This window comes from Nycticebus coucang, chromosome 11, assembly GCF_027406575.1.
Source record: "Nycticebus coucang isolate mNycCou1 chromosome 11, mNycCou1.pri, whole genome shotgun sequence".
In the NCBI taxonomy this organism is placed as follows: Eukaryota; Metazoa; Chordata; class Mammalia; order Primates; family Lorisidae; genus Nycticebus; species Nycticebus coucang.
In genome coordinates, this window is record NC_069790.1 from 36,735,666 (window position 1) to 36,749,938 (window position 14,273).

The 14,273-nt window shown below is 38.4% G+C and overlaps 1 protein-coding gene across 3 annotated transcripts in view; it reads left to right on the forward strand.

Moving 5' to 3' along the window:
* RAPGEF5 (Rap guanine nucleotide exchange factor 5) overlaps positions 1 to 14,273 on the forward strand; it is a 271,113-nt gene that overhangs the window by 142,296 nt on the left and 114,544 nt on the right. For all 3 annotated transcript variants that reach the window (XM_053609433.1, XM_053609434.1, XM_053609435.1), the window contains exon 8: positions 13,845 to 13,915. In XM_053609433.1, the coding sequence (XP_053465408.1) occupies positions 13,845 to 13,915 (71 nt within the window). The remainder of the gene's footprint in view (positions 1 to 13,844; positions 13,916 to 14,273) is intronic.

Here is a 14,273-nt window from a genome sequence, read left to right on the forward strand (position 1 = left end):
AAGAATCAAAAAAAAAAAAAGAAGAAGAAGAATCCTTGTCATATGTTGTTTTTATAGAGTTACGAAATTCTGCATCTAGTAGACAGTCTCCTACCAAAATTTAGCAGTTCTTGGAGTATTGTCAGGAAATTTGACTTCTACACTGGCTATATTACCCCTGATAAGTCACTGTCTTCTCACAGTTTTCACTGTCTTTTTAATAAAAGGAAGAAGGAGATTTGGTTGGTAACTAGAATACCACACTAGGCCTGAAGGTCCTGTCCAAGGTACCAAGTATTAGGAAGCTTCACTTCTCCCAAATTTTTTTTTTTTTTTTGATATTTACTCCATAGGAATATGAGAATAATAATTGCTAATAATTTAATTTCCCTCCCAAACTCTTTTCCTTTCATTGTCTTTTCCTCACTGAAAATCTACAGAAGATCCTCTTTTCCCCTCCAGGGTACATTTTCTTATGTCATTTATATTGACAAGTAAGAGCTGCCAAGGGAAATCTTTGTCCTGGCCACATGGGCCAGCTCTAATCCATCATTCATCACATTAAAAGTATAAGTGTATACACAGACATGAAAGTGGGAGTGTTCTGAGGAAAACTGAGAATGAAATGAACATAGCATGTTTGAATATAAGTATATCCTATTCCATAGTGAGTAACATAAAATGCATAATTTGCTTTAGCTGAATTCTACTGATACTTATGACAAAAGTGAAGTTTACTTCTCATACTGGCCTTTTCACTTATATAAAACAAAATACTTTTGAGACTTTCTAAATCAGACATTATCTTTGTAAGTGAATAAATACTATCATGCAGTGATTGAGATCTGGTTTGGTGGTAAGATCAGTGATAGAAATTTTTACCCAATTAATGATGACTTGTGGTGTACGGTTTCAGCTTAAGCAGTACGTTTTGGATGTTTATTTTATTTATTTCGAGAGGAAGAAATGTAGGTAGGTAGATATTTTATAAGATAATCCTAGGTCTCTATCTGAACAGCTACATTAGTCCCTCTTTGACTAAATAAAATTTTGCTTTTCTGAAGCAGTGGTCCTCAGATTTAATATGCATAGCAATTATCTACTGCACTTGTTAATAGTGCTAATGCCTTGGCCCAGACTCTTTGGGCTTCATTTAAGTGTGGACAGTGGCCCTGGCATCTGAATTTTAACCAGCCTCTATCCCTAGGTGATTTAGATGCCAGACTTTGGCCAAAACATCCCAACATCTGTCGGATCTGCAGACTCAGAGAGTGAGCTTGCGTTTTATAAAATCAGTTTAACAAATCAAGCATGGTAGAAAGAATCAAAAAGAAACGTGTACTTTATACTTCCACATCTAACCCATTTTTTGGGAGAATTACCTAACTTTTCAGTATTTGTCTGCCTGAACAGAGAGTTTCTCATGGGAGTGATAAAAGAATTATAAAACACTCATGACATTGGCTGTAAAAGCTTTATAAATGAAAAGAATTATTACCAGGCTTTATTTAGTGGGCCGAGTCAGGAATAAGCACACATTCTGACTAGTTTCTATACTTGACTTTTCAGGAAGACATTTTTTGAAGCTGATTTGTGGTTGTTTAAAGTGGAAATAAATTTAAGCTTGGCTCCATTTAGGTGTACCTGAATAAAGCCTTATTCTTGTAAACCGTGTGCAGGTCCTAAGTCATTGGAACTAAAGGGCTTATATGGTTCTCCGTTCACTAAGAAATGCCTAACTTTTGTTTATGGGAAATGCAGGTATTTAATAAAAAATGAAGCCTTTGCGCTAAGACTTATAAAGATGTTACATAGTAAATAACATAAAATGCATAATTTGCATTTTGCATGCCCTTGGGAGATGTTTACATCTTATCCTGTTACTGTTTTTCTGATGAAAGAATGCGAGAAATTTGAGTTGAGGTTATCTATATAACCTTAGGAATAGGCGGGAGTTTTTAGAAATGTTGCCCGTGTTTTTCCATTCTAGCTACAATAAAGAGCAAACCATGATTGATAGAATTTAACATCTTCATTTTACAGGTTCTAATTTTCTTTATTTTGATTTTTTGTTTAAGTTGCTTAAAAGGCATTTCCTATATCTTAGTTCTGGAGGTGGAGCCAAGTGCAAGTTCTTTCTCTCTGTCCTTGTATAGCAAACCCAGATTTGGTACATGTGCGTAAGAAAGCAAACCTCTTCACCCTGTTGAGGGTTATGGGGAAGATTAAGGGAAATTGGAGATTGATAGTAACTTCTGGCTGAGAACATGTCTTGCTGACAGTGGAGGAGTGGGGAGCATGGTCCTGGTAGCCTTTGGTCCACAGGGAATGGTGTATCTGCCTGGTCTGGTCAGGGGAGAGAGGGATTCCATCATTGGCCCTTAAGGATCTTACAGCAACACACCCTGTCTGAAGGCTTTTACCCTAGGCACCTCAGAGCTTCTAGTCCTCGGGGTTAGCATTGGTACCTAAATCCAAGTTAATTGAAAGTGTTTCATTTTGCTCATGACATTAGCCCCACACGAGTCAGTTAATTTCATGGTTAGCATGTAACCAAATGGACAGTCTCATCAAGAGATCACATTTGTTTAAATGGCTCAGCCTCCCCCACCCCCACCCAAGAGAATTTTCTACTCGAGTATAATTTTTTTTTAAATTACCTTAATATTTTAAGAAAATAGCCTATGGTTTTGTTCATTTCTGTGAACATGTACTTTTACTAATTTGAGGGGAAATATGGCTCAGTGAACTTGAAAATGGGCAGTCTTTAAATAAATGGTGCTAGAAAACTGGATATCTATATGCAGAAAAATAAAATTTGACCCTTATTACCCATCATATATAAAAATCAACTCAAAGTATATTAAAGACTTAAATTATGGTTTCAAACTATAAACTACTGAAAGAAAACATAAGGGAAATTATACATGAGATTGATCTGAGCAATGATTTCTTTCTCTGTTTTCTTTTTTTTTTTTTTGATATGACCCCCAAAGCACAGGCAATGAAAGCAAAAACAGACAAATGTCATTGTGTCAAACTAAAAAAGCTTCTTCACAGCAGAGGAAACAATTAACAGAGTAAAGAGACAATTCACAGGGTAGTGGAAAGTATTTGTAAACCATTTATCTGATAAGGGGTTAATATCCAAATTGTGTAAGGAATTCAAACAAGTCAATAGCAAGAAACCAACCCAATTTAAAAATGGGGAAAAGATTTGAATAGACATTTTCCAAAGACATATAGATGGCCAGCAGATTCAACATTACTAATCAGGAAAATGCAAATTAAAATCATGTTGAGTTATCATCTGATACCTGCTAGAAGGGCTATTATCAAAAATGAAAGATTAGTGTTGGTGAGGATATGGAGAAAAGGGAACCCTGATACACTGCTAGTGAAAATGGAAATTTATACAGCTGTACAACATTATATAGGTTCCTCAAAAAAACTAAAAATAGAATTACTGTATGACCCAGGAATCCCACTTCTGTGTCTCTACGCAAAAGAATAGAAATTAGAATGTCAACAAGGGACCACACTCTCCTATTCACTGCAGCATAATTCACAATAGCTGCTATATGAAATCAACCTAAGTATCTGTCAGTGGCTTAGACATCACAGAAGAGAAGGATCTGATACCTGGGACTTGGAGTTGGTTCTTGATAGGCAAAAGAAAGTAACATTTCTCTGAAGGCCCTTTCAAGACTATTGTCTTGCTGTAAAATTCTACCTGGGATGTCAGAATATAAATATTAATGACTTTCTTGTTACATTCCTTATCTTCCACTCTACCCCAGTGGTAGGTGGGTCTGATTGGGGAAAGGTTGCATTCGCAGATGAAAATGCAAAAGAGAAAAGTATATTACCATATTTTGTAATGTAAAGTCACTACCCCTGATTGACATCATCTTACAGGTGGTGGGCATTAATATCATCCCCCTTTTACAAGTCATGAAATCGAAGCTTGGTGAGTTAACATAACTTGACTAAGATTGTATATTAGAAGTATCATAGGACTAATGCTCTGTTTTTTCCCCAAATGTATAATAAAAGAAATCCTTTAAATTCTAGTTGGATAGATTTGGTTAAGGGTGAAGGCAAATTTTATAATCTTCTTTCCTGGACTCTTCTTGGGCTATCTCTATGCTTTATTTCTTTAGTGGTCTATATGGTCCCATTGCTTGTATTTATAAACACAGGGACTCCTAGGGAATTCTTGGCAATTTTGTGTGTTTTGAAATTCCAGTGTAATGTCAATGGAAAGATTTAACAGATTTAACAGTAGAATTGCTGACAGTTCAGAAACAAACTTTATGAGCATATGAGTGGCAAAATGATTGTAGTAAATATTATTTTTTAAATTTAGATTATTCAATTTAGATTATTTGTCTACCATTACCTAAGTTAATAAGAATGTCCATATAGCTCTGACCTGTTGAGTTTTCTGGTTTACAATCCCCAAGGCAGAAATATGTAGCTGTGAAATGCGAATCCAGGACTTAGGTACAGTCCTAACTTAGCTACTTGTTATGACTTAGTGGCTTCTAGGGACTCGTTTTCTTATTCTGGGAAATGGAGCTACTGGCACTTGCCTTTGGGGCTTGTTGGAGGGGCTAAATGAGATGGCATAAAACATACAGAGCTTCAAGCTGACACACAGTTCAGGAACCATTTTTTTTTTTTTTTTTTTTTTTTTACTAGCAGAGATAAATATTTTAAAATTTAATTCTTGAGAAAGGCTGTAGAGAGGGTATCCTACACCAAAGTGCACTAGGACATTTTTTAATGAATGAACATTTTGCAGCATCTGAGAGTCATTGCTATTCATTTTACCCGTCTGATGATAGCAGATTGGTCTGAATCTGTCTTGTCAACAAAACACACCCTTAAAAAGGCACCTTACAAAACTAAAGTGTGTCCTCCTCTCAAGAAAAAGGGTGAAAAAAAAATTGTTGCTAATGTTAATTTGATTTTTGGGTATTGAGGTTTTGTTTTAGTTGGATAATATATAAGCCATTTTTGTGTGGAAAGAAAACCTTTTTTTTTTTTAGTACAATTTCTCGTAAGAATGGCAATGAAATAGGCCACTGGGATCAATTACCGATTACTTCTTTATTATCCAAGCCAATGGAGTAAATATGCTCTAATTTAGGGACCTGGTGTAGGATACCCTTTGCCCCAGTGACATCATTTCTCTATTAAATAACTTTTAATTACTTTCCATTGACTGGACATATATTAAATCTTACTCAAAAGAAAGCACTGTAAAAACCTATTAAGTAGAAGAGAAGTTGGGAGCATCTTGGCTGCAAGAAAAAGACATAAGAATTGAAATGGAATCTTTTCTGCCTTAGGGTAGGGAGAAATCATACAGTCAGTTGGGAGCAGAAGGAATTGTGGGGCCCAGAGCCCTTCTCCTGGTGGCTTGTGCCCTCCGGTCGGGTCTGCTGAGTGGTGCATTTGATGCCAGAGGTTGGAGGTTTTCAGCTCTCCCAGATGTCAGTCTCCTCACTGTAGATTGATTGTGCCGAGTGCTGTGCATTTTCACAACATCCACACACTTACGTTCAAATGTTAATAAAAGTGACACATCTCTTTTGTGTAGCAAACATTACCTGTCCCATATAAAACCATAGGTCAGGAAGGGTGGGAAGGATTGGAGAAAGGGAGTGGGTGGGAGAACTAAAAATCCTCTAACTCATTATGGCCCTAATTTTCAAAGACTAAAGTCCTGGTAGGAAATCCAAGTCAGTTTATGCTTAGACTGTTGATATAAACCTTCTGTTTTCTTTGTGTTCAGCCTCATTTCTGTTCAATTCATTTTAGGCAATTTAATTTTTATTACATCCTCAGTACAGGTAAAGAATCAGACCTGGATACTTAACTGTCTCTTCTGCTGACTTCCTATGTGATTCTAGACAAGCTATTTGGCATCTCTTCTATCTATAAAATGAGCATGATCTTAAGAGTGCTGAGGGTCTGATTAAGCAAAGGGCTAATGGTACACCTGCCCTAGAACATCACTCTTATAATGAATATGTGCTCTTGTTACATTCAGATTCCTACATGAAGAATCTATCAAATGTAATGGATCCTGCTTTAGCCAAGGAAGTTGGTCTTATCTACTGAAAATGTGTAAACATTACTTGTTGGGTGTGTATAACCACTGAAGAATACTTTTTCAGTGAACAAAAGCTCATTGCTCAAGCCCCACCAAGGCAGCTCCACCAACTGTAGATTTGGTAACTTGGTTAGTGATTGGTCATAATTCTGAAAACAGATCACACATTGGATGTTGCTGGCTCTAGACAATAAGATTTGCCTCTCTCCTTAGTGTTAGAGAAATAATTGTGAATGTCAGAATATATATACAAATACAGTATGTCAATTTACAATTAAAAAACTAACATTTTTTACATGTAAGAAAATTACCAAGTAAGACAATTCAAAATGAGTGAATTTCTAAGTTTCAAGAAATGATATTCACCATTTCTGAATAGAAACTCAGTTTCTCACTAGCCATGCTAATAAATGCTGAATAGATATTTAACAAATGTTGGCATAAAGAGGTATCAAATTGTTAACCTTCCCCCAATGACCACATACCCCAGTCCAGCCTTGCCAGGACCTGTAGAGGCTACAAGAGGAATGTGGGGAAGACTGAATGGGATAATCCACATTAAGAGTTTATCATGGACCTGAAACATAGAGCTAAAGAACTGAATATATATCTGTGTGTGTGTGTATATAATGATATATATATATATGTGTGTGTGTGTGTACGTATAGACATGTAAAACAAATATTAAAGTGATGATGGTCTTTCCTTTACCTCTCCAAGTTCCTCAGCTGAGCATCTCAGCCCAACTTACTTCTCCAGCTTTGTTTTCTGACACTAACCAATGCTGTTTTCCTTACTGTTCTGACGTCAGGTCCCATGTGTTTCTCCAGCTTTCCCTATGATTATGCCAATTCTCGACCTTGACCCCCTCCCCTCCCCTCACCTGACCTACCTATTAAGATCTACCTTGATGCCTCTCTTTCCTAATGTTAACCCTTTCCCCCTCTATTGAATGCGACGTTTGTCCTCTCTTCTACTGAAGAACTTATAATGTAGATTAGTAAAGACAATTGTTTGTGTTGCTGACCATAAAACTCTGAGATAAAAAAAAAACATGAATGGGGCGGCGCCTGTGGCTCAGTGAGTAGGGCGCCGGCCCCATATGCCGAGGGTGGCAGGTTCAAACCCAGCCCCGGCCAAACTGCAACAAAAAATAGTCGGGCGTTGTAGCAGGCGCCTGTAGTCCCAGCTGCTTGGGAGTCTGAGGCAAGAGAATCGCGTAAGCCCAAGAGTTAGAGGTGGCTGTGAGCCGTGTGACGCCACGGCACTCTACCGAGGGCGGTACAGTGAAACTCTGTCTCTACAAAAAAAAAAAAAAAAAAAAAAAAAACATGAATGGGCAGAAAAAGAGCTGTAAGGCCAGGAGGAGGGCTCTTCGTTTTGTTGCAGGCCTCCGATGCTGGTCATAAGGACTCAGAGGGCTCTTTACTAAGGCTAGGGAGCCCTGTGGACAAGACAAACCAAGTTTCACCTGGTTAAGGTAAGGAGGAGGCCATCCTGGGCCAGAAACAGAGTGGGAAATACACCCAGGGAAGGGGGTCTATGAGGTCAGACAATTAAGTTTGTGAAAAAGTGCTACATACCTCACTGTAGAATATCACTATAGTCACCTTCTAAGTACTCTCCGTGGGAAGCTATGCACCAATGCCAGCACCTAGTTTACCCTTCAAAGCAATTTTGCACCTCTTTTTCTGGAATAGCCATCAGAGTTGATACCGTACAAAGTCTGACAATTAATTTGATGAACTCATCCTAGAAAAAGTGCTACATACCTCATTGCTGAATATTATCACGGTTACCTTTGAAGTACTGCCCTTGGACGTCTGGTGAACATAGTGGCCTGGGCTTTTAGGCCTGGTCTAGGGCTTCCATTTGAATGTTGGCCAGTATAGAATAGAGTAGGGGTCAGAGGTGTCAAAGCTTTCAAACCTGCAGGTGCCTGGGCTAAGCCCCAAGGCATCAGAAACACTGAGGACGGGGCTGTGGAACTGGCGTTAGTCTCCCTGTATGATTCCCATGTCCTCAAAAAAAGTGGAAGCAAGGTAGAAATGACGGATTTACTGTGAGACTGATGTTTCTAGCTTCAGTACTTGGTGATGATCAAATCAAAATAGAGACTGCAGGAGAGGGAAGAGGCTTGTGATTCCAGACCCTTGTGTGCTCACACCCTTTAAGTAGACTGCTCTTTATAGAGGCAAAGATTGTGCCACCATACCTACCATGGCAATATGCTTCACTTATTTTTAAATTATGTCTAATTATTATTAATTACAACTATTATCTTTAAAAGTGATCTTATTATAATTATAATCATTAAAATTATTGGTAGATAATAAGTGTATGTCTTTATAGGGCACATGTGAGGTTTTGATGAGGCCTACAATGTGAATTAATCACATCGGGGTAATCAGGGTATCCACATCTCAGGCATTTATCGTTTCTTTGTGTTAGGAACATTCTAATTCCACTCTTTTGGTTATTTTAAGGTATACCCTAGCTTATTGTTGATTATAGTCACTTTGTTATCAAACATTGTTCATTCTGTCTGACTCTCCAGCTACATACTTGTACCCATTCCCCATTCCCACTTTATCCCTCTTTCTCCCCGCTACCCTTCTCAGCCTCTGATAACCAACATTCTACTCTCTGTCTCCACAAGATCAATTGTTTTTAATATTTAGATTCCACATATGTTATAGTCTGAGGGCCTGGAACTCAGAGAAGCAGGCAGCGATGGAGACATAGATTTGGGAATAACCCGCATAGCAGTGCAAGTTGAAACCTTAGGACAAGATAAGATCACCGAGGAGAGAGGCAGAGAGGGGGGGGAAAAAAAACAGCCTGGGGAAAACTTGCATTTTTAGAAGGTTTAAGGACAGTAAGGACACAGAAAAGTATTTTAAATCAACATCTCAAGTTCAGTTGTCAGACTGAACAGAGAGGGGTTGAGAGAGAAACTACTGGGACAAAGAAAGGTTAGCAGCTCTTGGTCAGCTTTCAAAGAGGAGTTCAATGTTCAGTAGCATTGCGCAAGCCACATTATAATACCATATTGATTGGCATGATGGTAAATATTGACCCTGTTTTTCCTATGTTAGCCCTAAAAAAATAGAGTGATGAAGTGAAGAGTTATAAGTGATTTTTTTTTTTCCTTTTTAAGGAAGAGAGTTGAACATTTGGACACATCTATGATTATACACTGGTATAGAAAATGAATATTCTTTCTTTGCAAGCTTGTTATGTTACTATGCCCTCCCACAACTCCTTGCCGAATGTGGAAGGAGTGTTGCTGGGCAGATCTCTAAAGTAAATATTTTGACCCCTCTCCTGCATGGGGCAAGGAATAGCTGATGATTTAGATAATGAGGAACTGGATTCTGTCTCCTGTGGCCTGGAAACACTCGGGTGTTTTCCTAACATTTTTATGTCCACCACCCTCAAAACACATAAAACATTCCAACTAAGTATACATTTCATTTATATTTTGAAAAATGCATTTGGATCTTAATTTTTTCCTATCCTTTATATTTTATGCCATTCTGTTTCATTAAAAAGGAAAGGAAGAGAGAAGAAATCCTGGCCAGGAACCACATGAGTGGGTTTGCTGATGGGCAGTTTGACTGGTACTGTCCCCCTCCACCCTTGCCCGAGGCAGAGATAAACTGCCACAGACACAGGTGTCTTATATGTGAGGCCTAGGGCAGGTTCCTTTATCTCACTGGTCTCAGTTTGCTCATCTGTAAGATGGGCATTACTTTTATCTCCCCCAACTCCTCAGGTTGAGCCTCCAGTGAAACCCCATATGAAAGAGCTTCTTTTCTGTAAAGACTACACAGGTGAAAGATTATATTATCACCAAATTTCAACTCTTGGCAAAACATCAGTGCTAACAAATTCTTTTTCTAAACTGTGCTTGCTAATTTCTCACATAGAGACTTGAAATGCTAAATGTCTTATCTGTCGTAAAATTTTTAAGTTTTTTTTTTTTTAAATGGGCGGGTTGTTTTTTAAAGAGTGATCCCAACTATAGCCACTTATGCATTACAATCATGGCATTAATTTTTTCCATTAGTGAAGTTCTTTACCCTACAAAATTGATTAGCAGAAATTAAATAAGCATCTTTTTGAAAGGACATCAACCCCGTCTGTGTTTAAATAGTATGATTAGTAGAGTTACTAGGAGAGTTTTCAGATCATCCATTCTAGTAGGTCATGGAAAGGGAAAACCTGTGATTGTCCCCAAAGCAACAAGAAAGTGATGTCAAGGTGACAATCTTTGGATGTTGTCAGCAGTGGCTCCTCTTGAATCCCTCTTGGCTAGTTTACAAATAGATACATTTTAAACTAGGTAGTCTTATGTGAATTAGAGTTAATTAATCCACATGTGTTCTTCGTTCTCATGTGGGCTCTAATGTTCACTATTCAAAGTATGTGCTTTAGATCTTGTACTTCTATCTTTTGTTATGAGAAGTTATTTTCAAAGGCCTTTGCTTGTTTTTAGATTCTGTGTGTTGAGAGATAAGAAGATGGTTTGTGTTGGCAGAGAGTGAGGCTCCTAGCCTCCCTCGGTCCCAGCAGCTGTCATTCCTGTGTACGTGTTTTGCTGGAGGGAACTGTCCCAGAATCAATATTTGCGTAGGAAATTTTCCCCAACTTACCCTTATTCTGAACAGATAAAAGAAGAATTAACCTCAAAAATCTAAATAATTGCTCCCTTCTTCTTCTACCACATGAGCCACACCACTAGAAGGCATTCAGAGAGAAACTGTCTCCTTATTTCTCCTCCACAGTGTGCATGAAAAGGTCCACAGGGCTCTCCCTCACTTGTGGGTGGCTCTGTGTATTTCATACTTGTCACTTCATAAGCTAATCATAAGCCTTCAGAGTCCAAGATAAGGAAGTTTTTGTTACCAAGTGGTATATGTGAACCATTGGCTAAAATGCTTTTTTGGGATTATATTTTTTCAATATTTCCAAGCAAATAATGTTATTTGTGTGTTGGAAGAGAGTGATCTCTTCATCATCATGCTAAAGAGTCGTAGCAGAATTTTGAGAGACTCCATCATGCAGATTGAGATAGGTTGCCGAGTTACCTTTGCCAGGCCCTTTAACTTGCGTGTGCTTCTAATTCTCACTGTGTTGATATCAGCGTAATGCTAGGCGACAAATTTTGAGGTCTTCAAAGATGGACAATAAACGTGTCATTGTTGAGGATGGGCTAGAAATACAAGACAGACATTTTATCCCTAGTGTGGTTTTATGCTCATCGATTCCTCTTTTAATTCTATTTCTGTGTATTAAGAATTATGCCTAATTCTTTTTTTTTTTTTTTTTTTGAGATTCATTATGTCACCCTTGGTACAGTGCCATGGCGTTACAGCTCACAGAAAGCTCAAACTCTTGGGCTTAAGCTATTCTCTAGCCTCAGCCTCCCACGTAGCTTGGACTACAGGTGCCAGCTACAACGCCCGGCCAAGAATTATGCCTAAATCTTAAAAAACAGGGTAATTGTCATATGAAATTCTTATTTGTTATCTTGAATGTTGTGTGTCCTGGTACAATGAGGTAAAAAGAAGAAATCCCTACAATCTTGTTTTCAAAGCATCTTCCAAAATTTAATTTTCTTCATATTTATTGGAATTTAAACTTTGAAGAGTAAAAATTCAAATCAAGCACAAATTAAGTGGTATGTATGGTTGTTCTTTACATGAAGTTATCCCACATTGGTATATGATCCGCCTCCCCTCCAAGAAAATGTCTCCCCTTTCCAGGATGAGGAAACATTTCAGAGATTATTTCAACTGGTTAAGTAGAGCTCCTTACTTCCATAGCCAATTGCATTTTAAAGAAAAATATAGGATGTTATTCTATGTTTTATTTTTTCCTTTGTATTCTTGCCTCTAGTTTTTCAGAGAAAATATGAGTGTTTTTCTTTCTTCTTAAGTTTCCTTCTAACTGGGCAACAGTAGCAACAGGGGACCCCTTTGAACAGGCATGAATGGAACCTTTTTTCTGAAAATAGAAGAAAAGCTTCTACCCACTTCAGCTATTCCTACCTTGCCTATAGGTGCTCAGCTGGTAGGAGTTATCCTAGGTATTTATGGAGTTTGACAGAAGAGTTTTCCTCCCTCCGTCTTTCATATATAGCTACAAAGGCAGTAGCTTATTATGTAAGTAGGTGTAGTCAAGTGGCGCCATTGTGGTCACTTGGGGATGAATTGTTCATCCCGGTTAGCGTTTGCAGAGTTGTGCTGTCTCCACGCATGGTAGGTGGGCTCCGTGGTAAGCGCCACGCAGCAGGCATGAGAGGCATACAAAAGCAAGAGGTACATGAAATAATATTTTAAAGCATACAGAGCAGAGAGCATAATATTTAAAAGCATATAAAATAATGCAAATTGAATTCATAAGTATAGTGGGTGACCTCACTGCCAGCTGGCCTGGAATGTTTCTGACCTTCATCTGATGGAGAGGAAAGAAAGGACAAAGAGTGAAATGGATATACGCGATGACATACTCTGCCTAGGAGTCATCCTTGATTGCTGTTTCTCCCTCTTCTTCCTTTTTTCCTCCCTCTGTCTTCAATTCATTAGCAAGCTGTGTCCATTTTGTCTAAAAACACAGCTCCAGTCCACCATGTTTCTCCTGGTCATGGCCACCGCTAGTCTGAGCTGTTGTCGTCTCTAGGCAGGGCGAGGAGATCTCTACTCTCCCTCCTCTGCACTTTCTTTGCTCAAGTCTATTCTCCACAAAAAGCCAAAAGGAACTTTTGAAAATACGTATCATACATATTAAATCATGCAGTCTCCCATGTTCTTAGGCTCACATCCGAATTTATCAAGGTCTCTACTATATCAAGTTTGTCAAATGTCACTGTCTCCAGTTACGGACATAGTAGGTGCTCAATTAGTATTTAAGATGGAAGAGAAGACAGTATGATGAGAAAAGCAAAACAGTCATGATGCTTGGATCGGGGTCATGTAAAATGCACTTTGGGGTGAGTGTGAAGTTAGAGATTGGGGGAGCTGGAGACTTCAACAAGCCCCTGCCATGATTGAACAGAAGTTCAGATTTTTTAAACTGAGCAGTACATAGGCCAAAACCTGGCACATGCTATTTTTACATTTTGGGGGACTGATTATTTTAGCAGTTGTGCCCAAGCTGGAGTCGGGGGCTTTGTGTAAGAGGTTATCACCCTAGTGAGGAAAGGATGATAAGGGCTGGACGGGGAGATGGCTAGAGAGAGGAGAGATGAATTCAACACTGTACAGTTTGGGATTCTGTGGTAACAATGCACTAAGCAACCCACATATAAAATACTACGTTTCCTTTATTATGTGATAGTAAAACTGCCAGACAGCAAACCACATTTTAAATAAGTATGAATGGTCTCACATGAAATGAATAGAAATTGTCTTGTATACCTCTGGCTTCCATTATATTAAAAGCAGGATACTGATATGATGATATGTGGATGAGTTTAGGAGAAGAAGAGAATTAAGATTAAAAGTTTCCACTGTCATTGTTTCAATAAATGAAATAAGGTACATGAAAAGTTCCCAGTGCTATTAGTTAACGTTCCATTTTAATAACAAAGAATAGTGCCAAGATTTACATTTTATCAATCTACCTACCATCAGTTTTTCCTGTCAGATTGCTATGTGAAAGAAAATTATCTGAAACGTCTTTCTCTTGATGCTACGTTTAATAGTGTTGCGTTTTTGTTTTTTTTTTAAATCAGTTGAACAAGATGAAGAAAACAGTGACAAAAACACAACTGTAACAGAAGCCGAAGGCGTTCCAGGTCCTCAGGTATGGTCCATTCCGTGACAGCCCCTCGTTCATTGTACTCTTCTGTGCCAAGGCTGGTAAGATGGTACAGGTGCTCAGAAATGGTTTGGCCTTTTCTGTGTTCAGTTTTAACATAGATGTATTTCACAAGAAAGACCCTAAATTACTAACCATATTTATAATTTGATTCATGGGAGAGGGACAGATAGGTATGGTCTACTTCCCAGAGAAAGCAAGGAACATAATTGAAGAACCAGAAGAGGTAGCTGCCCCCAGGAAAGACCTTTGCCTGAAGAAGGCAGACAGGATGATCCGACTGACAACTTTGACCTGCCAAAGGGCTGTCCCCCAAGAGCTAAGTCATAGCAGAGATATGCTT